At 39.6% G+C, this 24,709-nt stretch overlaps 1 protein-coding gene across 2 annotated transcripts in view; it reads right to left on the bottom strand.

The window, feature by feature from the left end:
• The window catches only part of PLPPR5 (phospholipid phosphatase related 5), a 131,357-nt gene that overhangs the window by 31,095 nt on the left and 75,553 nt on the right, over positions 1-24,709 (bottom strand). For both annotated transcript variants that reach the window (XM_073810569.1, XM_019919187.3), the window contains exon 4: positions 660-836. In XM_073810569.1, coding sequence (XP_073666670.1) covers positions 660-836 — 177 coding nt within the window. The remainder of the gene's footprint in view (positions 1-659; positions 837-24,709) is intronic.

The following is a 24,709-nucleotide window of genomic DNA, read 5'->3' as shown; positions in this document are numbered from 1 at the left end:
GGGATTTTATCATAAGAGTAGAGATGACTTCATCAGAAGTCACTACGTATGCTCTTCACTCCTTGGCAAAATCTGATTTGCGCGACGTCATCTTGGAAACTATCCCTGGGTTTTTAGTCACTGCAGGGAACCGGTTCATCTCACAAGTGAGGTTCACCTGTTATCAGGTGCTGAGACTTGGCGGCTCACTAAGAGTACTGCGCAGAGGCACCAGGGCACTTTGGGATGGTCTACATACTCCAGGATGCAAAGTGCCATGAGTAAACTTTTAAAATATTCAAACAACCCAGTTTTAAAAACCATCTGGGGAGGCATGAGTGTTTTTAGCCCCGTTCCATTTTACATGAAAATATTTTGTTCACCTTTAAATGTAGAATATATTGGGTTCGTTCAGGTTTCGTTCAGGTTTCCCGTAAGATGTTACGAAAAACCCGAACGAACATTTTGGTCAACCCAATGTGTTTTCTTCACCCCCAAACCTGATTTTGCGCAGAATAAACGAGGGAGCAGGAAGAAACGAATGACTTAAAACATAAATATTTCTATTTGCTATACCACCTTTTGACAACTAAACCCAGTGATTCACACCTGTATTTTCTAATAGGTGGTTATACATGTTGATTAAGAAACAAATGATATTTAAAGAAATTTGTACTTACCAGAAATACTGCTATAGATATTCCAACCAGAAAGCCTGCTATCACATCGGACCAATGATTTCGATATTCTGCTACTCTGTTGAGCCCAGTAAGAAAGGCCAAACACATTAAGCCCAGGCATAGAACGGGCTTAGCAAGTCTTGTTCCTTTGGCTTTGATTGTGTTGGTAATGTACATCTGAAATAGTAAATGAAAAACATGACTTTCCATGAACATATTTCCTTGATATACACCTCATATATGTGTCTGTACATATATATATTTATTGACATAGATATGCCTATATAGTTCAAATAATTAACTGAAGTTTATGAATTTTTTGAAAGAAGTTTCTTAAAAGTAGAGTTTAAAAGTATAAGATACTGAGTGCAGACATTCCAAGTGACTTTTTTTTAACTTTTAATGTACTTATTCTTGTTTCATCTGAATTTACATTTTAGATCAATACTATTAGAAGGGGAAAACTGATGAATGAATGTTTTTAATGTTTACATTTTTGTATACCATATGGAGAGGATGCATACTTTATAAAAATTAGAAGTTGTGAGTATAGTTATAAAAAACAAAATGGAGTGGATTTCCACTAAACAGATACTACTTTGAAAAAAGAATTTAAAGTTCAATACAGTGCCAAGGTTTGCTTTTATGCTGTTACCTGAAATTGTGAAATTACTTTGTTTTAACCAAATTTTATCAACCACCATTAGGACAACAAAAAAAAATTAACGATGATGGAGGAAATGTGTCAGCTAAAGCCAAAACAAAACAATTAGTAAACACCTACATTTTTGGCATCTTCACATATGCTAATGAAGAACAATTAAGTGTCAGCTGATTGCACAGAATGAAATGCCTTCAAGTTGTGAGCCACCATGCTCAAAAAACCCAGTCTTTCCCCCAATCTGATTTATTCTATAGCTCAATTGCTCGTAACTTAAACCATGTGTTCCTATATAAGTAAATCTGTTGACTGTGAAGGAAATGTGTCAGTTATTATTTCAAGTCACTAGTAAAGTAACTATTAAAGAGATGGCTTTGACAGTGCAATCAGTTTTTATGATATTAATGTCAGAATCTGATACTGATAATATAATCAGAAAAATACTTAGAAATGTATGTAACCACTTGCCTATTGTCCTCAGTTGAATAAAAAATACATTTGCCTAAGAGATTAAACCAAAATCAGCACTTATGCTTTTAGTTCATGGCAGCCATTTTAGAATGCTATGAAATTCAGTAATTATCTTTTCTCTTTTTTTTTTTTTTTCTGGGCAAGTTTGCAGCCCTGTTAGCTGCCAGTACACACTGTATGAATATTTAAACAGTTCATGTGATACAAGGCTTCTACCTAGCCAAGTTCTAGCTCTTTGCAATCTATCCCTGGTCCTGATACTCTAGGGGAAAAAAAAGCTGGATTATCTCCATTTTGGGCCTATGACCTTCAGAGCTATGTCTGTGTATTCTAAGCCTGTGCTTGAAAGAGCTAAATAATCTCAGTTAAGAAGAATAAGTATACATGAGAGGGAAATAGGAGATGAGAAAGAGAAAATGGTGCTTTTGCCATTCTGAGAGAATATATTAAAGAGTTTTGCCCACACGAGTAACACATGAGTAACAAGAATATCACACCACTTCAGGTGTCCAGTGACGTACCTAATAGAGTAATTCCTTCTTTGACTCGTGCATATAAACAGGGAGTGAAATTTGAGCTGCTTGTGGGATTTTCTGTAACACAGCTATGCGGCTGATTACTAACTTCTTACCTTTGCATTTCTTCACATCTGTCAGAACGCTAAAGACATCCTATCCTTATTAAAACAAAATGAACGTGAAATGATAACTGAATAGTATTAATACCGCTAATACTTATTATAGCTATGATTTAATGAGCGATGGCTGTTCAAGGCAATGTTCTAAGCATTTTACTTTACTTATTAAATCCTCAAAATAACCATATTAGTAAGAAATCATCATTATCTTCATTTTATAGATGAAAAAATTGACTCAAGACAAAGCTTACTATGAAGAATATACAACTTAACTATTGGGGGTGGCACTTTTGAGAAGGAGAGATGTCAATGGGAAGTAGGGGTAAAGCACTTTGGTGCCTTTAACCTTTGTTTCTTTCTTGATTGATTTCTTGCCTAGAGAAAATGGCATAAGCTAAGTATCAGTGAATGCAAGAGAAATGAAATGAAAAATACGGGAAAGAAGACCACCATAGTACATAGCAGTGAGGCTACATCTATACTCTACTATTAGGAAGAAGTAGGAAGTAGTATATATGTGGTTTGTGTGGGAAATCTACAGAATCTGTATGGCTTTGGAAAACACTTGCCTTCTCCTTCAACCCCAGAGGCCATCACAGATAGAGCTCAGCCCTAACTTATCCAAATTGTGTAAGCTATAGTAATCTGTGACCTTGGGTTACAATCCTCTGAAGTGTCTCTTGAATTTGAGTTTATTCCTAAGATGCTCTATGACTTAAGCACTGTTTATAAAGCGTCCCAAGACACAGTCTGGCCACTATGCAAACTCATGAAAAGGCTTTTATATTAGGAATAGCCTGGGATTTGGCTCTTCCCCCACCAGATCCCCACTTAATGTCCGGAACCAGAATAGAAGATAATTGAATTTTAAGCGTTATGGGAGAAGGACGACATCTCTTCAAATAATTTCAACTTTAAAGTGGGTCACTGTAGTGCTTTATAATGCACAGATTTTTCTGTACCATAATCAGTTGACATGGATGTCACAAAAGAAAAATTTGAGTTTGCACTTATATGTACTAGGAAACTTTTTGGTACTTATGAATGTAAGTGCCTTTTAACCAGTCTAATTGTGTTATCCTTACAGAAGGTCTATTATACCTAATTTGCAGAAGAGGAAATTATAGCATGAGAATCTATTAAGCAAGTTGGACACAGGACAGGAATTGATTATTTATGCTCTCTTGGTTTTTAATTCACTTATGAAACCATCTAGGTTAACCAGATGTCAAAATGTAGCTAAAATAAAACACAAACAGAAGGGTGTATAATCTGAGCAGGATGGTATCTGCTCAGTCCTCAAGGGTCAGTGAATGCTCACTACCTCATAGGCCAAGCCATTTAGCCATTATTAGGTAGTTCTTATTCATCAATCCCATGAATATCTATTAGCCCCAAGATACAGAAGGTTAAAACCAGTCATTTGCTACCTGCTAACAGCGAGGTGTATATTCTTCTACACATTTTTCTCCTTGCTTATACAATATATACAATAATTGACACACATATAAAGGGGTTTTGCTTACTTGTTTGCTTTTACTAAAAAATAATCTCAATGCCCATGTAGTAAAGTGAATGGACTCACTTGTGAGAATATTAATCTATCTCTTGGGTAAATGAGAAAGCACTGTACAATTTTAAAACAATACTATTATAAAATAAAAAGACAAATGTTTGTGTTTGTTAATTACTTACTATACACCTGAAACTGTTATTCAAAGAGGAGGAATCTAGGTTAGATCCAGAAGGATGAGTACGAGTTCCCGGCAAAGGGAAAATGGGGGTAAAAGGTGTCCTAGACCCAGGGAGAGTATCCGTAACCCTGCTATGCGCTCCCCAAGCACCTGCGTCGTCCTCTCCCAAAACACTTACCACAATGTGTGGTTTATACTCATTTAGGTTGTTCCCTTCACTACAGTGAGGACACAGAAGGCAAATCTGGAGTCTGCACTGTAAGCCCTGAGCTTAGCACTTTGCCTGAAACACAGTAAGCACTCAAAAGACTTACTAGACTTACTAAATAAAAGAACGAATAAATGAAAAATGCAAAGGCACAAGAGAAAGAGTATAGAGTATTTTCTTCATAGCATTTGTCACTATTTAAAATCATGTTCCCCATTTCTGTGTAGGTATATCTGTTGCCTCCACGACAATATTCCATTAGAATAAAACCTCTGTCCATTCACCATTCTACCTGAAATGCATAGAACTCCTTTTATGTAGTAGGTATTCAAAAATGTTGAGTTAATGAATGCATGAATGGCATGCTTGGGGAAAAGTGAATTTTTGAACTCTTTTATTGTCAGAAAATACACATCGCTATCAGAAATCGTCTTGCATAAGCATGTGTTTAGTTGCTATTGTCTTTCTCCTCCTTGTCTATCTCATATTGCCTGGATCAAAACCTGGTACAGGGTAGGCACCTGTGATAGAAAGAATATTAGCCCCCTAACAATGCCGAAGCTCTAATCCTAGAAACTTGTGAATATGTCACCAAATCACATGAGTCTTTAAATGTGGATAACCTTCCCTAACTGTAATCAGAGAGATCTGAAGATGCTATGCTGCCGTCTTTGACGATGGAGAAAGGGAGCAACCAACCAAGGAATTCAGATAGCCTCTGGGAGCTGGAAAAGGCAGGGAATGAATTCTCCCTAGAGCCTCTTGAAGGGATGCAGCCAGGCTGAAACCTTGATTTTAGCCCAGTGAGACCATGCTGGACTTCAGATCTATGGAACTCTAGGATAATAACCTTGGGTTGTTTTAAGTCCCTAAGTTTGTGGTATTTTGTCATGGTGTCAAAAGAAAACTATGATAATCAATCAATATCTGCTTCATGCGTGAATGAATGAATGGACTGGAATTTGTAAAAATGATCCATAAGGGATAATTGTGGCATAGTGATTAGGTTACCTGCTCTGGAACCAATGAGATTTGAGTTTGAGTCCTGGCTCTGTCACTTACTTAAGCAAGTTATTCGACCTATCTAAGCCTTGAACTCCTTATGTATAAAATGATTGGGTTGTTTTTTTTTGATATTAAGCTGTATGAGCTGCTTGCATATTTTGGAAGTTAGTCCCTTGTCTGTAGCATCGTTTGTAAATATTTTCTCCCATTCCTTAGGCTGTCTTTTCATTTTGTTTATGGTTTCCTTTGCTGTGCAAAAGCTTTTAAGTTTAATTAGGTCCCATTTGTTTATTTTGGTATTTATTCCGTCACTCTAGGAGACTGCTCCAAAAAAATATTGCTGTGATTTATGTCAAAGAGTTCTGCCTATGTTTTCCTCTAGGAGTTTTATAGTATCCAGTCTTACATTTAGGTCTTTAATCCATTTTGAGTTTGGTGTTAGAGAATGGTAGCCGTCCAGTTTTCCCAGCACTACTTATTGAAGAGACTGTCTTTCCTCCATTGTATACTCTTGCCTTCTTTGTCATAGATTGATTGACCATGATGTGTGGGTTTATTCGGATTGCACCCTATAGTCTTACTCATGGATCTACAATTCATAATCAGGTTAGGATGGATTCTTTAAACTGATTTCCAGGTTTGGACTACTTTGATTCATATATCCTAAGAAGCAATAGGTTTTTCTGGTTTTGTTTTTTTAATAACCACATAGCATTACTACTGGTCATATTGTTTGTAGTCCTCACATGGACTGATGTCCCACCAAGTTCTTCTTACCTTGGATTCCTGGGGTTATTTTTTAAAAATCAAATTTCTTAATTGTTTTCAAAATAGCATTCCACCTTGTTAAAACCCTTTTGACCTTTGAGGTTGACATCTATCAAATTAGTCCCATTTCTCTCAGCTTCTTCTTAGCACCATACAGATCACCAATAACAAGGCAGTGTCAAGGGTAGAATTCCATGGCACTCCACTGGAGATTTATTTGCAAATTGGTACAGAGACATTGAACAAAATTTGGAGTGTACATTTATTAAGCCAGGTGTGCAGTGTCCTGAAAGTCTTATTATTATATCCATACTTATCCATGATCATACATTTGCCAAACTGCAATGTAAATGTATTTGATAGGGCATGTAATAGAATTGTGATGAGAGGTAATGCAGTGGTAGAAAGACCATGGACTTTGTACCAGATTTGTGTCCACATAATTCAGACCTTTCAGGGCTGTGTTGGGGAAGCACGATAAACAGTGGTATATTGAAGCCATAAATTTTATGTACTAAACCTAGATTGTATAGAGCATGCAGCTACTTTTCTTCCCCCTAACTGACCTAAACTTCATCATGGGCATCCATCCTGCACTGAAGAGGAACAGAATGAGGGAGAGAGAAAGTCTGCCACCTTCCCCATCTATATGTTGGTGGTACCACCCTGTTTATACTATATCCTGTGTACTCTTTATTATTACCTTGTAATAAAATACACAGATCTTCAAATTTTGCTTTTGGTATGTAAAGGTAGCTTTGGAATTTAGAAATTCCTGTTCTCTTTTGACAAAGAGAGATTTGACTACTGAAGCCAAACATTGTCTTCCTTTTCTAATTGGTACTGGCCCATCTCTCTTTTTCTTTTTCCAGTTTTACTGAGGTATAATTGACAAATTTAAAAAATCGATATACTTAAGGTATGCAACTTGCTGTTTTTATATATGTGTACATTGTGATCACCATAATCAAGCTAATTTAATGTAACCATTACCTCACATAGTTACCATTTTGTGTGTATGTGTACATTTAAGATCTACCTACTCTCTTAGCAAATTTCAAGTACACAATACAGTGTAGTTACATTGCTATACATTATACCTGTGTGGTATGTATAGATATAATACTATTCAGGATTAAAAAAGAAGGAAGTCCTGCCATTTGAGACAACACGGATCAACCTGAAGGACATTATGCTAAGTGAAATATGCCAGGCGAGGAAAGACATATACTGCAAGATCTCGCTTATATGTGCAATCTAAAATAGTCAACCCCATACAAGCAGAGAGTAGAGTGGGGGCTGCCAGAAGCTAGCAGACAGGGAAACGGGGAGATAGATGTTGGCCCTTCTCTTATGGCATGTCCTTCTCTGAGACACTGAATAACAGATGATAAATCCTAGAGTTACGTTGCCCAATATGGTAGCTGCTAGCTAGAGCTACTGAGCACTGGAAACATAGACAGTGGGACCAAGGGACTGCATTTTTAATATTAGTTAATTTCAGTTTTTAAAACTGGTACTTGCTTTGATTATTAGAAAACTTTTAAATATGTTTGGAACAAACTGGGTATGTGTTTCTACTTTTACACTGTAAGTTTTATGAAACCTAAATAGAGATCAAATACTTGAGATGAAAATGTAGTATCAGAACTGAGCTGAATTGCAAAAGACAAATAGACACTGGATTTTGAAAACTTTGCAAAAAGGGGAATGCAAAATATCTCATTAATAATTTTTATATTGACACATATTGAAATGTTAAAATTTAGACATACTTGGTTAAATAAAATATATTTTAAAACTTGAACCTTTGTTTTTGCTTTTGAAAAATATGACTTCGAAAATTGATAATCATATATGTGGTTCATTTTATATTTCTACTAGATATTGCAGCCATAGACAAGAGCATATGATTCAAGAGAAATGAAAAATATATCAGTTAATATTCAAAAATATTGTTCCTATTTCAGCATTTATTGCTATTTTATTATTTTTATTTATTATATTGGTTGGAGTTGTGTACTGAACCTAAAACCATTTTTTAGGGCACTCGTGTTCTGTAAGACAATAGTTAGCTATATCTTTTAACTATATCTAACTTTTACATCTATTAATATATTACTATTTCAAGCAGCACATAAAGTAATAAAATGATTTTATGGAATTATCTTTAATTTTCAGAGTTAAACTATCACAGTCTATTTTTTCAGGTTCTGATTATTAACACAGATTTTTTTTTTTTTTTTTTTTTTTTGCGGTACGCGTGCCTCTCCTGTTGTGGAGCATAGGCTCCAGACGCGCAGGCTCAGCGGCCATGGCTCACGGGCCCAGCCGCTCCGGGGCATGTGGGATCTTCCCAGACCGGGGCACGAACCCACGTCAGCTGTATCGGCAGGCGGACTCTCAACCACTGCGCCACCAGGGAAGCCCTAAAACAGCTTTTTAAAAAACATTTTGCTTCTAAAAGTTAATCAATTGTTTTGTATTTTATTGATATTTTATTTTTTTAACATCTTATTGGAGTATGATTGCTTTACAATGTTGTGTTAGTTTCTGCTGTATAACAAAGTGAATCAGCTAAACATATACATATATCCCCATATCCCCTCCATCTTGCATCTCCCTCCCACCCTCCCTATCCCACTCCTCTAGGTGGTCACAAAGCACTGAGCTGATCTCCCTGTGCTATGTGGCTGCTTCCCACTAGCTATCTATTTTACATTTGGTAGTGTATATATGTCAATGCTACTTTCTCACTTCGTCACAGCTTACCCTTCCCCCTCCCTGTGTCCTCAAGTTCATTCTCTACGTCTGTGCCTTTATTCCTGTCCTGCCCCTAGGTTCATCAGAACCACTTTTTTTTTTTTTCCATATATATGTGTTAGCATACAGTATTTGTTTTTCTTTTTCTGACTTATTCCACTCTGAATGACAGTCTCTAGGTCCATCCACCTCACTACAAATAACTCAGTTTCGTTTCTTTTTATGGCTGAGTAATATTTTATTGTATATATGTGCCACATCTTTATCCATTCATCTGTCGGACATATAGGTTGCTTCCATTTCCTAGCTATTGTAAATAGTGCTGCAATGAACATAGTGGTACATGTATCTTTTTGAATTATGGTTTTCTCAGGGTATATGCCCAGGAGTGGGATTGCTGGGTCCTACGGTAGTTCTATTTTTAGTTTTTTAAGGAACTGTTCTCCATAGCGGTTGTATAAATTTACCTTCCCAACAAACAGTGCAAGAGGGTTCCCTTTTCTCCACATCCTCTCCAGCATTTATTGTTTATAGATTTGTTGAAGATGGCCATTCTGACTGGTTTGAGGTGATACCTTATTGTAGTTTTGATTTGCATTTCTCTAATGATTAGTGATGTGGACCATCCTTTCATGTGTTTATTGGGAATCTGTATATCTTCTTTAGAGAAATGTCTATTTAGCTCTTCTGCCCATTTTTGGATTGGGTTGAATGTTTTTTTTGATATTGAGCTGCATGAGCTGCTTGTATATTGTCGAGAGTAATCCTTTGTCACTTGCTTCGTTTGCAAATATTTTTGCCAATTCTGAGGGTTATCTTTTCACTTTGTTTATGGTTTCCTTTGCTGTGCAAAAGCTTTTAAGTTTCATTAGGTCCCATTTGTTTATTTTTGTTTTTATTTCCATTTCTCTAGGAGGTAGGTCAAAAAGGTTCTTGCTGTGATTTATGTCAAAGAGTATTCTTCCTATGTTTTCCTCTAAGAGTTTGATAGTGTCTGGCCTTACATTTAGGTCTTTAATCCATTTTGAGTTTATTTTGTGTATGGTGTTAGGAAGTGTTCTAATTTCATTCTTTCACATGTAGCTGTGCAGTTTTCCCAGCACCACTTATTGAAGAGGCTGTCTTTTCTCCATTGTATATTCTTGCCTCCTTTATCAAAGATAAGGTGACCATACGTGCATGGGTTTATCTCTAGGCTTTCTATCCTGTTCTACTGATCTATATTTCTGTTTTTGTGCCAGTACCATAGTGCCTTGATTACTGTAGCTTTGTAGTATAGTCTGAAGTCTGGGAGCCTGACTCCTCCAGCTCTGTTTTTTTTTCTCTTTCTCAAGATTGCTTTGGCTATTCAGGGTCTTTTTTGTTTCCATACAAATTGTGAAATTTTTTGTTCTAGTTCTGTAAAAAATGCCAGTAGTAGTTTGATAGGGATTGCATTGAATCTGTAGGTTGCTTTGGGTAGTATAGCCATGTTCACAGTTTTACTCTTCCAATCCAAGAACATGGTATGTCTCTGCATCTGTTTGTATCATCTTTAGTTTCTTTCATCAGTGTCTTATAGTTTTCTGCATACAGGACTTTGTCCCCTTAGGTAGGTTTATTCCTAGGCATTTTATTCTTTTTGTTGCAATGGTAAATGGAAGTGTTTCCTTAATTTCTCCTTCAGATTTTTCATCATTAGTGTATAGGAATGAAAGAGATTTCTGTGCATTAATTTTGTATACTGCTACTTTACCACATTCATTGATTAGCTCTAGTAGTTTTCTGGTAGTATCTTTAGGATTCTCTATGTACAGTATCATGTCATCTGCAAACAGTGACAGCTTTACTTCTTCTTTTCCAATTTGGATTCCTTTTATTTCTTTTTCTTCTCTGATTGCTGTGACTAAAACTTCCAAAACTATGTTGAATAACAGTGGTGAGAGTGGGCAACCTTGTCTTGTTCCTATCTCAGAGGAAATGGTTTCAGTTTCTCACCACTAAGAACAATGTTGGCTGTGGGTTTGTCATATATGGCCTTTATTATGCTAATTCCCCTATGCCTACTTTCTGGAGAGTTTTTATCATAAATGGGTGTTGAAATTTGTCAAAAGCTTTTTCTACATCTATTGAGATGATCAGATGGTTTTTATGCTTCAATTTGTTAATATGGTGTATCACACTGATTGATTTGCGTATATTGAAGAATCCTTGCATTCCTGGGATAAACCCCACTTGATCATGGTGTATGAACCTTTAAATGTGCTGTTGGATTCTGTTTGCTAGTATTTTGTTGAGGATTTTTGCATCTATGTTCATCAGTGATATTGGCCTGCAGTTTTCTCTTTTTGAGACACATTTGTCTGGTTTTGGTATCAGGGTGATGATGGCCTCGTAGAATGAGTTTGGGAGTGTTCCTCCTTCTGCTATAATTTGTAAGAGTTTGAGAAGGAGAGGTGCTAGCTCTTTTCTAAATGTTTGATAGAAATAGCCTGTGAAAACACCTGGTCCCGGGCTTTTGTTTGTTGGAAGATTTTTAATCACAGTTTCAACTTCAGTGCTTGTGATTGGTCTCTATATTTTCTATTTCTTCCTGGTTCAGTCTCAGAAGGTTGTGCTTTTCTAAGAACTTGTCCATTTCTTCCAGGCCGTCCATTTTATGGGCATATAGTTGCTTGTAGTCATCCCTCATGATTCTTTGTATTTCTGTAGGGTCAGTTGTTACTTCTCCTTTTTCATTTCTAATTCTGTTGATTTGAGTCTTCTCCCTTTTTTTCTTGATGAGTCTGGCTAGTGGTTTCTCAATTTTGTTTATCTTCTCAAAGAACCAGCTTTTAGTTTTATTGCTCTTTACTATTGTTTCCTTCATTTATTTCAGATCTGATCTTTATGATTTCTTTCCTTCTGCTAACTTTGGGGTTTTTGTGTTCTTCTTTCTCTAATTGCTTGAGGTGTAAGGTTAGGTTGTTTATTTGAGATTTTTCTTTTTTCTTGAGGTAGGATTGTATTGCTATAAACTTCCGTCTTAGAACTGCTTTTGCTGCATCCCATCGATTTTGGGTCATCGTGTTTTCATTGTCATTTGTGTCTAGGTATTTGATTTCCTCTTTGGTATCTTCAGTGATCTCTTGGTTATTCAGTAGCATACTGTTTAGCCTCCACGGGTTTGTATTTTTTACAGTTTTTTTTCCTCTAATTGATATCTAGTCTCATAGCGTTGTGGTCGGAAAAGATACTTGATATGATTTCAATTTTCTTAAATATACCAAGGCTTGATTTGTGGCCCAAGTTATGATCTATCCTGGAGAATGTTCCATGAGCACTTAAGAAGAAAGTGTATTCTGTTGTTTTGGGATGGAATGTCCTATAAATATCAATTAAATCTATCTGGTCTATTGTGTCATTTAAAGCTTGTATTTCCTTATTTATTTTCATTTTGGATGATCTGTACATTGGTGAAAGTGGAGTGTTAAAGTCCCCTACTATGATTGTGTTACTGTCGATTTTCCCTTTCATGGCTGTTAGCATTTGCCTTATGTATTGAGGTGCTCCTATGTTGGGTGCATAAATATTTACAATTGTTATATCTACTTCTTGGATTGATCCCTTGATCATTATGTAGTGCCCTTCTTTGTCTCCTGTAATAGTCTTTACTTTAAAGTCTATTTTGTCTGATATGTGAATTGCTATTCCAGCTTTCTTTTGATTTCCATTTGCATGGAATATCTTTTTCCATCGCCTCACTTTCAGCTGTATTTGTCCCTAGGTCTGAAGTGGGTCTCTTGTAGACAACATATATACAGGTCTTGTTTTGTATCCATTCAGCCAGTCTATGTCTTTTGGTTGGAGCATTTAATCCATTCACATTTAAGGTAATTATCGATACACATGTTCCTACTACCATTTTCTTCACTGTTTTGGGTTTGTTATTGTAGGTCTTTTCCTTTTCTTGGGTTTCCCGCCTAGAAGTTCCTTTAGCATTTGTTGTAAAGCTGGTTTGGTGGTGCTGAATTCTCTTAGCTTTTGTTTATCTGTAAAGGTTTTAATTTCTCCATCGAATATGAATGAGATCCTTGCTGGGTAGAGTAATCTTGGTTGTAGGTTTTTCCCTTTCATCACTTTAAATATGTCCTGCCACTCCCTTCTGGCTTGTAGAATTTCTGCTGAAAGATCAGCTGTTAACCTTATGGGGATTCCCTTTTATGTTTTTTGTTGCTTTTCCCTTGCTGCTTTTAATATTTTTTCTTTGTATTTAATTTTTGATAGTTTGATTAATATGTGTCTTGGTGTGTTTCTCCTTGGATTTAACTGTATGGGACTCTCTGTGCTTCCTGGACTTGATTGACTATTTCTGTCCCACGTTAGGGAAGTTTTCAACTCTAATCTCTTGAAATATTTTCTCAGACCCTTTCTTTTTCTCTTTTTCTTCTGGGACCCCTATAATTCGAATGTTGGTATGTTTAATGTTGTCCCAGAGGTCTCTAGACTGTCCTCAATTCTTTTCATTCTTTTTTCTTTATTCTGCTCTGCAGTAGTTATTTCCACCATTTTATCTTCCAGGTCACTTATCTGTTCTTCTGCCTCCATTATTCTGCTATTGATTCCTCCTAGAGAATTTTTAATTTCATTTATTGTGTTGTTCATCATTGTTTGTTTGCTCTTTAGTTCTTCTAGGTCCCTGTTAAATGTTTCTTGTATTTTCTCCATTCTGTTTCCATGATTTCGGGTCATCCTTACTATAATTACTCTGAATTCTTTTTTCAGGTAGACTGTCTATTTCCTCTGCATTCGTTTGGTCTGGTGGGATTTTACCTTGCTCCTTCATCTACTGCATATTTTTCTGTCTTCTCATTTTGCTTAACTTACTGTGTTTGGGGTCTCCTTTTCACAGGCTACAGGTTCGTAGTTCCCATTGTTTTTGTTGTCTACCCCCAGTGGGTAAGGTTGGTTCAGTGGCTTGTGGAGGCTTCCTGGTGGAGGGGACTGGTGCCTGTGTTCTTGTGGGTGGGGTTGTATCTTGTCCTTCTGGTGGTGTGTTTTGGTGTGTCTGTGATCTTATTATGATTTTAGGCAGCCTCTCTGCTAATGGGTGGGGTTGTGTTCCTGTCTTGCTAGTTGTTTGGCATGGACCATCGAGCACTGGAGTTGCTGGCCTTTAGGTGGAGGTGGTCCTTAGCATTGAGATGGAGGTCTCTGGGAGAGCTCTCGCCGATTGACATTATGTGGGGCCGGGAAGTCTCTGGCAGTCCAATGTCCTGAACTTGGCCTCTCCCACCTCAGAGGCTCAGGCCTGACACTAGGGTGGAGCACCAAGACCCTGTCAGCCACATGGGTCAGAAGAAAAGGGAGAAAAAAAAAGACAAAAAAAAATAAATAAATAAAATTAAATAATTAAAATTTTTTAAAAATTTAAATTAGTAAAATAAAAAAGTAATTGTGGGACTTCCCTGGTGGCGCAGTGGTTGAGAGTCTGCCTGACGATGCAGGGGACACGGGTTCATGACCTGGTCTGGGAAGATCCCACATGCCGCGGAGCGGCTAGGCCCGTGAGCCATGGCCGCTGAGCCTGCGCGTCCGGAGCCTGTGCTCCGCAATGGGAGAAGTCACAACAGTGAGAGGCCCGCGTACCACCAAAAAAAAAAAAAAAAAAAAGGAATTGTGGGGATTTAATCTGCTGCTCCTGAGTCTACATGGAGAGATTTCTCTTTCCCTTCTTTGTTCGCACAGCTCCTGGGGTTCAGCTTTGGTTTTGGCCCCACCTCTGTGTGTAGGCTGCCCTTAGACTTCTGTTCCCGCCCAGACAGGACGGGGTTAAAACAGTGGCTTATTAGGGGGCTCTGGCTCACTCATGCCGGGGGGAGGAAGGGGTACAGTAGTTATAACTGGTACGCGGGGCGAGCCTGCGGCGGCAGAGGCCAGCGTGAGTTTGCACCAGCCTGAGGCGCAACGTGTGCTCTCCCAGGGAAGTTACCTCTGGATCACGGGACCCTGTAAGTGGCAGGCTGCATAGACTCCTGGGAGGGGAGATGTGGAGAGTGACCTGTGCTTGCACACAGGCTTCGTGGTGGCTGCAGCAGCAGCCTTAGCATCTCATGCCCGTTTCTTGTATCTGAGCTGATAGCCATGGCTCGCGCCTGTCTCTGGAGCTCACTTAGGTGGTGCTCTGAATCCCCTCTCCTCGAGCACCTGGAAACAATGGTCTCTTGCCTCTTTGGCAGCTCCAGACTTTTTCCCGGACTCCCTCCCAGCCAGCTGTGGCACAGTAGCTCCCTTCAGGCTGTGTTCACGCAGCCAACCCCAGTCCTCTCCCTGGGATCTGACCTCCGAAGCCCAAGCCTCAGATCCCAGCCCCCATCTGTCCCAGCGGGTGAGCAGACAAGCCTCTGAGGCTAGTAAGTGCTGGTTGGCACCGAACCTCTGTGTGGGAATCTCTCCGCTTTGCCCTCTGCTCCCCTGTCGCTGCGCTCTCCTCTGTGGCTCCAAAGCATCCCCCCTGCCCACGCCCCGTTTCCACCAGTGGAGGGGCTTCCTAGTGGGCAGAAACTTTTCCTCCTTCACAGCTCCCTCCCAGAGGTGCATGTCCTGTCCCTATTCTTTTGTCTCCGTTTTTTCTTCTTCTTTTGCCCTACCCAGGTAGGTGGGGAGTTTCTTGCCTTTCGGGAAGTCTGAGGTCTTCTGCCAGCATTCAGTAGTTGTTCTGTAGGAGTTGTTCCACAAGTAGATGTATTTCTGATGCATTTGTGGGGAGGAAGGTGATCTCCACGTCTTACTCCTCCGTCAACTTGAAGGTCCCCCCGATACCCTTTAAATACTTGGTGGATTCCTTATTTAGTCAGTGTAAACCAGGAGGAAAAGCTGAACTTTAGGAGTTTAGTAACCTGGGCTAAAATGTCAGTCTACCACTGATTATTTCTGTGACCTTAGACAGATTACTTAACTTCTCTGAATCTTAGTTAGATCAGTTTTTAAATGAAAATGACAATAACAGTCTGTAGGATTTAGCACAGTTATCTTACAAGGAGTGTAAGTTTTATTACTGTCACAAGGCACCATGAAGATTTTTGTTTGCTCTGTGCCAGGAAAAAACCTAAAGGATTAAAATGATATATTTGGATTAAAACTACATTTGCTGGGAGAAATAATAAATTGAATCGCCTAACTTATGTGCATGGGAATAAAGGTCCTTAAACATATTGCCTTTGAAAAACCAAGGGTGGCCATCCATTTTCTTTACAATATACTTAATGGGTCCCTAACAAAAGATCACATAATCACAGACACAGAATTTATCGTGTAGTTGATGTCCCTGAATGGGTAACGCTAGGGAGTCACAAATGTGATGTAAATTAACAACAAGTTCAGTGTTCAGGACCAGCTGGTACACACAGTTAGGATCAGAATACGCTCAGTGACTCAGCTGCCCCCAGCACAATGGCCGACTGATGGTTTGGCTGTGAATAGCAGCCCCTTCATCACTGACACATTTACTTTATCCTTGTAATGCAGCCGTGGCTGGTTTTACATGGAGGCCATTTCTCTCCAGTATGACCCCCATGATAAATATATTGTACACACGGCACTTCGTCCATCAGCCAGAAGAACAAAAACTCCTTTACTTGACATTTTCTCTGTCATCTATAAAAACATTTCCATCATCTAACAGCTGTTTCCATTCACCAGATAAAATAGTAAGATAATATTTAGATAAAGATAGGCTTCTGTCTTATTTCTGATTGGGATACAAGGAAAAGAAAGCTATGTGACATGTGAGGAGTTACATGCAAGCAAAAGGAATTTGATTCCTGTGATTGTGAGAATTCCATCATCTCTAAGATTTAAAATTCTCTAACTGGTAAGCAAGAAAGTGAAATTAATATGTCAAAGACCAACCTAGAGACCTTTAAATACAACAAAACGTGCACTAGACTGTTAGATGAATTGAGGAATTAGGTTTGGTTTAACTTAAAGGCAAATTAAGAAAGTAGAACCTACTAAACTATTAAAATATGCAAATAAGAAATTTAAGTCTAATATCAGGGATAAGGGGCTTCCCTGGTGGCACAGTGGTTGAGAGTCCGCCTGCCGATGCAGGGGACATGGGTTCGTGCCCCGGTCCGGGAAGATCCCACATGCCGCGGAGCGGCTGGGCCCGGGAGCCATGGCCGCTGAGCCTGCGCGTCCGGAGCCTGTGCTCCACAACGGGAGAGGCCACAACAGTGAGAGGCCCGCGTACCGCAAAAAAGAAAAAGAAAAAAAAAAAAAATCAGGGATAAGAAGTTAGTGGTAAAAATGGTAAAAGCACATCTCAAGTATCTCTGACAAATCCTCAAAACTGTTTAAATTTGTGGTTAAATCTTAGGACTCACAATGTTTCTCAGATTTTCTTTAGCTAAGGAAAGAAGCTATAATTAATGGATAAGTGATTATCCAAATACACGATCGCTGTATGATATGCACTATGTATAATAATCTATATATCATACGAATTATAAAAAATTAAAGACTAAGAACTGGAGTACAGATCTTGAGATACTCGCTTAAATTATACAATAATAGGAAAAGACTCATAAGACTTAAAAAGAAAATGTAATAATGCAATAAGGAAAAGAAATGTGTGAAGAGAAGGCATGCTCCCCTGGCCTCCCCCAACCCCACACAGAGTCTCATAGTTACTGGGAGTATATAATAAAAGACAGTATATATATGTTTGCAATTAGCAACAAAGTACTTTACCCATTTCACACAAATAATAAATATTAAATATAACAGTGTGAGATTTCAAGGGATATCTTAAAATCTGAGAGTGTGCTTTCAGGATATTGCTGACCTCATTGCTAACCCCCATCTGTGGCTAAATCACAGGGGGATAAGTTTTCCTCTATGGTCCCAAGGGTCTTAGGAGGTGCCTTTTGTTCCCCCATCTCATGTCTTGAGACTTCTCTCCTCCCACCCATCAATTTTCATTCAACTAAAAGCCGCCTAGATTCATTTCCACTGTGCCCCCATCCGATCTCCAACTCTCACCTCACTCCTCCTCAAGAAGAAGGATTAAATGGAGAGGATGAGCCCTATGAGTGGCCTCTCTTCTCCCATATCCCCACCAGCTTTCATCCCGTACCTCAAGAAGCTCTAGGCCTGGGGCACATGAGTGGCTAGATGTTAAAAGATCCCTCTCTCCCTGATGCCTGCTCTGCACCTCAAATCACATTCCCAGTCTCTGGTCCAGCTGTTGTGGGGAGTGAACTCATTCTCATTTTGCTACTAGGCATTTTGTTCATAACAATTATGAAAAGACATCATTTTTGTATTTAAACAATATATTTTTTTCTTCTTTGCTAGCTTATGAGGGATAGAAATATCCTTTCCTCTTTGTCACCTCAGTGGCTAACACGGTGTGTGGCTCACTCTCAATAACTAATTAATCACAATAAAAGTTAAGATCACCTGAATGCTTACTATTGTCAAGGACTATTCTACATGCAGTACTTGTGTCAATCATGTAATCCAAATAATTCCACGACTTTGGTACTTAACAGCAGAGGTAACTAAGATACAGAAAGGTTAAGACTTAGGTTAAGGTTAAGTAGCCCGTGGACTTATGGCTAATAGTGATGAAGCAGGGCTCCAAATTCAAGCAGTTAGGTGTGAAGTCCATGCTCTGACCACCACCATGCCATATGCAGTAGCCTCTACCTCTGTCTTGGAGGAGGGCATGGCTTGAGGGGTTCTTCAAGCAGAGGTGAGAGCATGCACAAAGGAGAAATTGGAGGAACTGAAAATCAGTGTGTCAGACTGAAGGTTTGGTTGGTGGGGTGTGGGCGAGTGCTGGGAGGTGACCGCAGAGAGGGGAGTGGCGGGAAATCAGTCTGGAGCAACAGGGATCATGTTTCCAAAGGCTCTGTATGTTGATGGACCTAGAGGATATCATGCTTAGTGAAATAAGCCAGAGAAAGACAAATACTGTATGATATCACTTATATGTGGAATCTAAAACATAAAACAAACTAATGTATATAGTGAGACAGAAACAGACTCACAGATACAGAAAACTAACTAGTGGTTACCAGTGGGGAGAGGGAAATGGGGAGGGGCAAGATAGGTATATGGGATTAAGAGATACAAATGACTATGTAATAAGCAACAAGGATATACTGTATAGCACAGGGAATTACAGCCATTATCTTGTAATGACTTTTAATGGAGTATAACCTGTAAAAATATTGAATCACTATGCTGTACACCTGAACTAAATATTATAAATCTACTATACTTCATTAAAAATTAGCATATTCGTTCACAACAACAAAGAAATAAAAATGGCTTTAAAAAGAAAAATAAACAACCGAAAAACACAAAGGCTTTGTGTGTCAGGTGAAGGAGTTTGGATTTTTATTAAAAGGAAAATGGAAAGCCATTAAAGGGACATCAGGAGATGACAGGACAAGATCTGAGTTTTAAAATATCACTTTGGCTGAAGGGGTTCTAGGTGTTGGACCGTCATATCCTGAACTGGAGTAATGGCTGTAATTAAGAACAGATTAAGTAAATATTTAAGGAGTTGAACTGGTAAGATGTGGTGGTTAACTGGATGTGTGTGTGTGTGTGTGCACGTGCATTCATGTGCATGAGTGTGAACTGAGTGCAGGTCAGTGGGGGTAGAAAGTAAGGTGAATGAGGAGTAAAGCATAATTAGTCCCAGGCCTCAACACAAGGTTCCAGTGAGGAAATCTATATTCCTACCTAAACAGACAATTATGTTCACACATTCACCAAGAATCAAAACATTCTACCTGTTTCATCATGGAAGCGTTGTACTTCATGGTAGTCCTATAGCATTATTAGTAATATCCGTTAAGTATATAACATTAATGAGTTAAACAGGCTTTTGAAGGCTGAGCTAGGTACCAAAACTCCACGTAAGACATGCTTGCCATCAGGTAAAGTTTCAACAAATAAGTTAAAATACCAGACTGGAACTCAAGGAGAGAGACAGCACCAGACATCAACCCTGGCAGCACCTTAATCTTGGACTTATAGCCTGCAAACTGTGATAAAATCAGTTCCTGTTGTTTAAGCCACCCAGTCTGTGCAATTTTATTACGGCAGCCCTAGCAAATTAATAGAACCCTCCCCCTCCCAGCTACATCTAAGTATTAAGCACCATGAGATTAAGGGCTGAATGCCTTTGTCTTTGAATCCTTAGAACATCATAGGTGAGCAATATTTTTTTGATAAATTAATGAATACATAACTGAATCAATTGTTATTGTCTGTTTTGGAAATAAACCAACTAATAATTGTTTCATTGTTTAAATCTAAATTTCTTCTTTAAAATGTGGTACAAGTGCTGCAAATTCATATAAAAATATAGTGAATCAAGATTATTTTACTTTGAGCCCTTTTAGACATTTCTTGTCAGACACTAAGATAATTGATGGCATTGAATATTACTGAAAAGCTGAATCTAGACCTGTGAGTTTAAAGGAAAAGACAAAGGTCACTGCTAAAGAAAAACGTTGGGAATTGTGTGACCATGAAGTCTATACAAGTCAACAGTGTGATAAAGCAAGCAAGCAGAGAAACCAACACAAATGAACAAAAACTACTGCCATCTTAGGTTTATGTGCACTGGATCAGTTTGGAAGGTGCTTGTGTAAATATGAGATCTTTGACGTCCCTTAGTATTTATATTTGTAAAGCATTTTACGGTCATAGAATTATAGAATTGCAAAATAAGGAAGTTTACAGAAAATCCAGATGTTTCTAAACCATATTTCATGAATTCTTAGGAAATTCAAAGAGGGGCTTCTAGATCATTCATGAGGAAGTGTGATGAGAGGATTACATGGTTATGTTACCAGGACTGGTTATTTAAATTGCAGGGTCCAGTGCAAAGTGAGAATGCGAGACCTCTTGTGGAAAAATCATTAGGAATGTCAAGAGCAGAGCATCAAAACCAACCACGGGGCCCTCTTGAGCATGGGCCCCCGTGTGACAGCACAGGTTACACACCCAATGAAACTGGCCCTGCATGTTATGATTTCCATTTTAGAGAGTCACTTGGAAAACTACGTGAAGAATAAATGGATTACAATGGGCAGGAGGAGAGGCTATTAGGAAAATTTTATTGGTAATCCAGGCATGCTACGATGAGGGCCTAAACCATGTTTGTAGGTGGGATGAAGAGAAGTTTTTCATGCTGAAGTAATACCTCCAATGACTGTTCAACTTTACTATTTAATTTTCCCTATTTTAATTATATTTGTAAATAACCCCAAAGCTATCATCTTAATACCATAGACCTTCATGAAATGAAAATACCCACTAAGAAAACTTTATGGAATAAAGAAAATTAATTACAGAATGAGTTTAAAAGACCCTGTGATTCTGTGTTAAAAATGGCCCAAGTGAATTAGTGGGTGTCACCGTAAGTTAGTTAAACCTAATAGCTGTGAATATATGAGCACACTGGGGCCATTAAGAACACTTAAGTATAAGAAGTAGGCCTGATTTACGTGCAGTGGCTATCTTTAGCATTCTGGTAAGTGCACTGTGATTTCTGGTTCACCCTAAGAAACCAACCAGGCTGAAACACCGTATTATACCATTGGCACATGGGAGTCAAAACTACGCTCCTGGGAAACTACAGAGACATTAGCCACCCAGAACAAAGGGCCCCAGGTAAGGGACCTGGATAGAATTCTACACTGTCAGCACTCCAGGTGTGCACCTTAGTTTACTGGCTGTACCGGGGAGGAAGCGCAAGGGAGTGGCTCAGAAAATACACTTGGGGCGCATTCTGGATTCAGACTCTGGCTCCAGCATACACCGGCTGTGTGACGCTGGGCAAGTTATTATATTTCTCTGAGTCTCAGTTTTTTCATCTTTAATTTGGGAATTATAATATATCCATGGCTTACAAGTGTGAGGACTGAACAAGCTAATCTATGGAAAGCACTTAGCACAGTACTGGCACACACAGTAAAAGCATGTCACTTATTATTCAGCTATTCACACAAATATGTTGGACCCCTTTTTAGAGAAAGTAAGAGTCAAAAGGGCCTTAAGTTTTAGGGCTTTTTTGAGTGTATAAGAAGTATTGTAAAGCTGACTGCTGAAGGGTCCAAGGGGGTGCTGTACCGGGTGCTGAGGCTGTGGTCATCGCCAGTCACAGCTCAGATGCGGACAGGGACCCTACCAGCCAGCATCCCTGTGAATCCAACTCAGCTGCTTTCACGTCCCCAGGCAGTGACAAGTAACTAGGATCACTGAAGGGTGTAAAAAGGACCTCTCCACACTCAGGATGTGCATGGACCCACTGCAGGCACCATGTCCAATTACGAGATTGATTAAAGGTTTACCCAGTTGAGATGAGAGTGGCAAAGAGACTCCACGGGAGGGCCTTTGGGGGAAATATATAAACGCCAAGGTGTATGCCCATTTCCTCTCTTGGCTCTAATAAAAGTGCCATAGAAAGTGTAAATAATTTATTTAAGGAATTAGGAGGAGCTTCAAGATGGCAGAAGAGTAAGACATGGAGATCACCTTCCTCCCCACAAATACATCAGAAATACATCTACATGTAGAACAACTCCTACAGAACACCTACTGAATGCTGGCAGAAGACCTCAGACCTCCCAAAAGGCAAGAAACTCCCCACATACCTGGGTAGGGCAAAAGAAAAAACAAAGACAAAAGAATAGGGACGGGACCTGCACCAGTGGGAGGGAGCTGTGAAAGAGGAAAGGTTTCCACACACTAGGAAGCCACTTTGCGGGTGGAGACTGCGGGTGGCGGCAGGGGGAAGCTTCGGAGCCACGGAGGAAAGCGTAGAAACTGGGGTGCAGAGGGCAAAGCAGAGAGATTCCTGCACAGAGGATTGGTGCCGACCAGCACTCACCAGCCCGAGACGCTTGTCTGCTTCCCCGCCGGGACGGGTGGGGGCTGGGAGCTGAGGCTCGGGCTTTGGAGGTCAGATCCCAGGGAGAGGACTGGGGTTGGCTGTGTGAACACACTCTGAAGGGGGCTAGTGCGCCATAGCTGGCCGGGAGAGAGCCCGGGAAAAGGTCTGGAACTGCCAAAGAAGCAAGAGGCTTTTTCTTGCCTCTTTGTTTCCTGGTGCGTGAGGTGAGGGGATTAAGAGCGCTGCCTAAACGAGCTCCAGAGATGGGCATGAGCCATGGCTATCAGTGCAGACCCCAGAGAGGGGCATGAGATGCTAGGGCTGCTGCTGTAGCCACCAAGAAGTCTGTGTGCAAGCACAGGTCACTACCCACACCTCCACTCCCAGGAGCCTGTGCAGCCCGCCACTGCCAGGGTCCAGTGATCCAGGGACAACTTCCCTGGGGGAACACACAGAGCACCTCAGGCCGGTGCAACATTGTCCTGGCCTCTGCGGCCGCAGGCTTGCCCCTCATTCCGTACCCCTCCTCCCTCCGGCCTGACTGAGCCAGAGACCCCGAATCAGCTGCTACTTTAACCCCATCCTGTCTGAGCCAAGAACAGACGTCCTCAGGGGACCTACAAGCAGAGGCAGGGCCAAATCCAAAGCTGAACCCCAGGAGTTGTGAGAACAAAGAAGAGAAAGGGAAATCTCTCCCAGCAGCCTCAGGAGCAGCGGATTAAATCTCCACAATCAACTTGATGTACCCTGCGTCTGTGGAATACCTGAATAGAAAACAAGTCATCCCAAATTGAGGCAGTGGACTTTGGGAGCAACGATATATAATTTTTTTTCCTTTTTCTCTTTTTGTGAGTGTGTATGCACATGCTTCTGTGTGTTTGTCTGTATAGCTTTGCTTTTACCATTTGTCCTAGGTTTCTGTCTCTCCGTTTTTTGTTTTGTTTTGTTTTTGTTTTTTCTAAACTATAGATTTTAGTGCTTATCATTGGTGGATTTGTTTTTTGATTTGGTTGCACTTCTTTCGTTTTTTTAAATACTTTTTAAATTTTTGTTTATTTTTAATAATTATTTTTTATTTTAATAACTTTATTCTATATTACTTTATTTTATTTTCCTTTTTGCTTTCTTTCTTTCTATCTTTCTTCCTTTTATTCTGAGCTGTGTGGATGACAGGGTCTTGGTGCTCCGGCCAGGCATCAGGCCTGTGCCTGTGAGGTGGGAGAGCTGAGTTTGGGACATTGGTCCAACAGAGACGTCCCAGCCCCACGTAATATCAAACGGCAAAAATCTCCCAGAGATCTCCATCAACACCAAGACCCACTCCACCCAATGACCAACAAGCTACAGTGCTGGACACCCTATGCCAAACAACTAGCAAGACAGGAACACAACCCCAGCCATTAGCAGAGAGGCTGCCTAAAATCATAATAAGTCCACAAACACCCCAAAACACACCACCAGACGTGGACCTGCCCACCAGAAAGACAAGATCCAGCCTCATCCACCAGAACACAGGCACTAGTCCCCTCCACCAGGAAGCCTACACAAGCCACTGACCAATCTTAGCCACTGGGGGACAGACACCAAAAATAACAGGAACTACGAACCTGCACCCTGAGAAAATGAGACCCCCAAACAGAGTAAGTTTAGCAAAATGAGAAGACAGAGAAACACATAGCAGATAAAGGAGCAAGGAAAAACCCACCAGACCTAACAAATGAAGAGGAAATAGGCAGTCTACCTGAAAAAGAATTCAGAATAATGATAGTAAAGATTATCCAACAACTTGGAAATAGAATGGAGAAAATATAAGAAATCTTTAACAAGGACCTAGAAGAACTAAAGAGCAAACAAACAATGATGAACAGCACAATAAATGATATTGAAAATTCTCTAGAAGAGATCAATAGCAGAATAACTGAGGCAGAAGAAGGGATAGGTGACCTGGAAGATAAAATAGT

The sequence above is a fragment of the Tursiops truncatus genome, chromosome 1 (genome assembly GCF_011762595.2).
Source record: "Tursiops truncatus isolate mTurTru1 chromosome 1, mTurTru1.mat.Y, whole genome shotgun sequence".
Classification (NCBI taxonomy): Eukaryota; Metazoa; Chordata; class Mammalia; order Artiodactyla; family Delphinidae; genus Tursiops; species Tursiops truncatus.
Note: the sequence above shows the minus strand (reverse complement) of the source record. Positions and strands in the feature narration are given on the sequence as shown.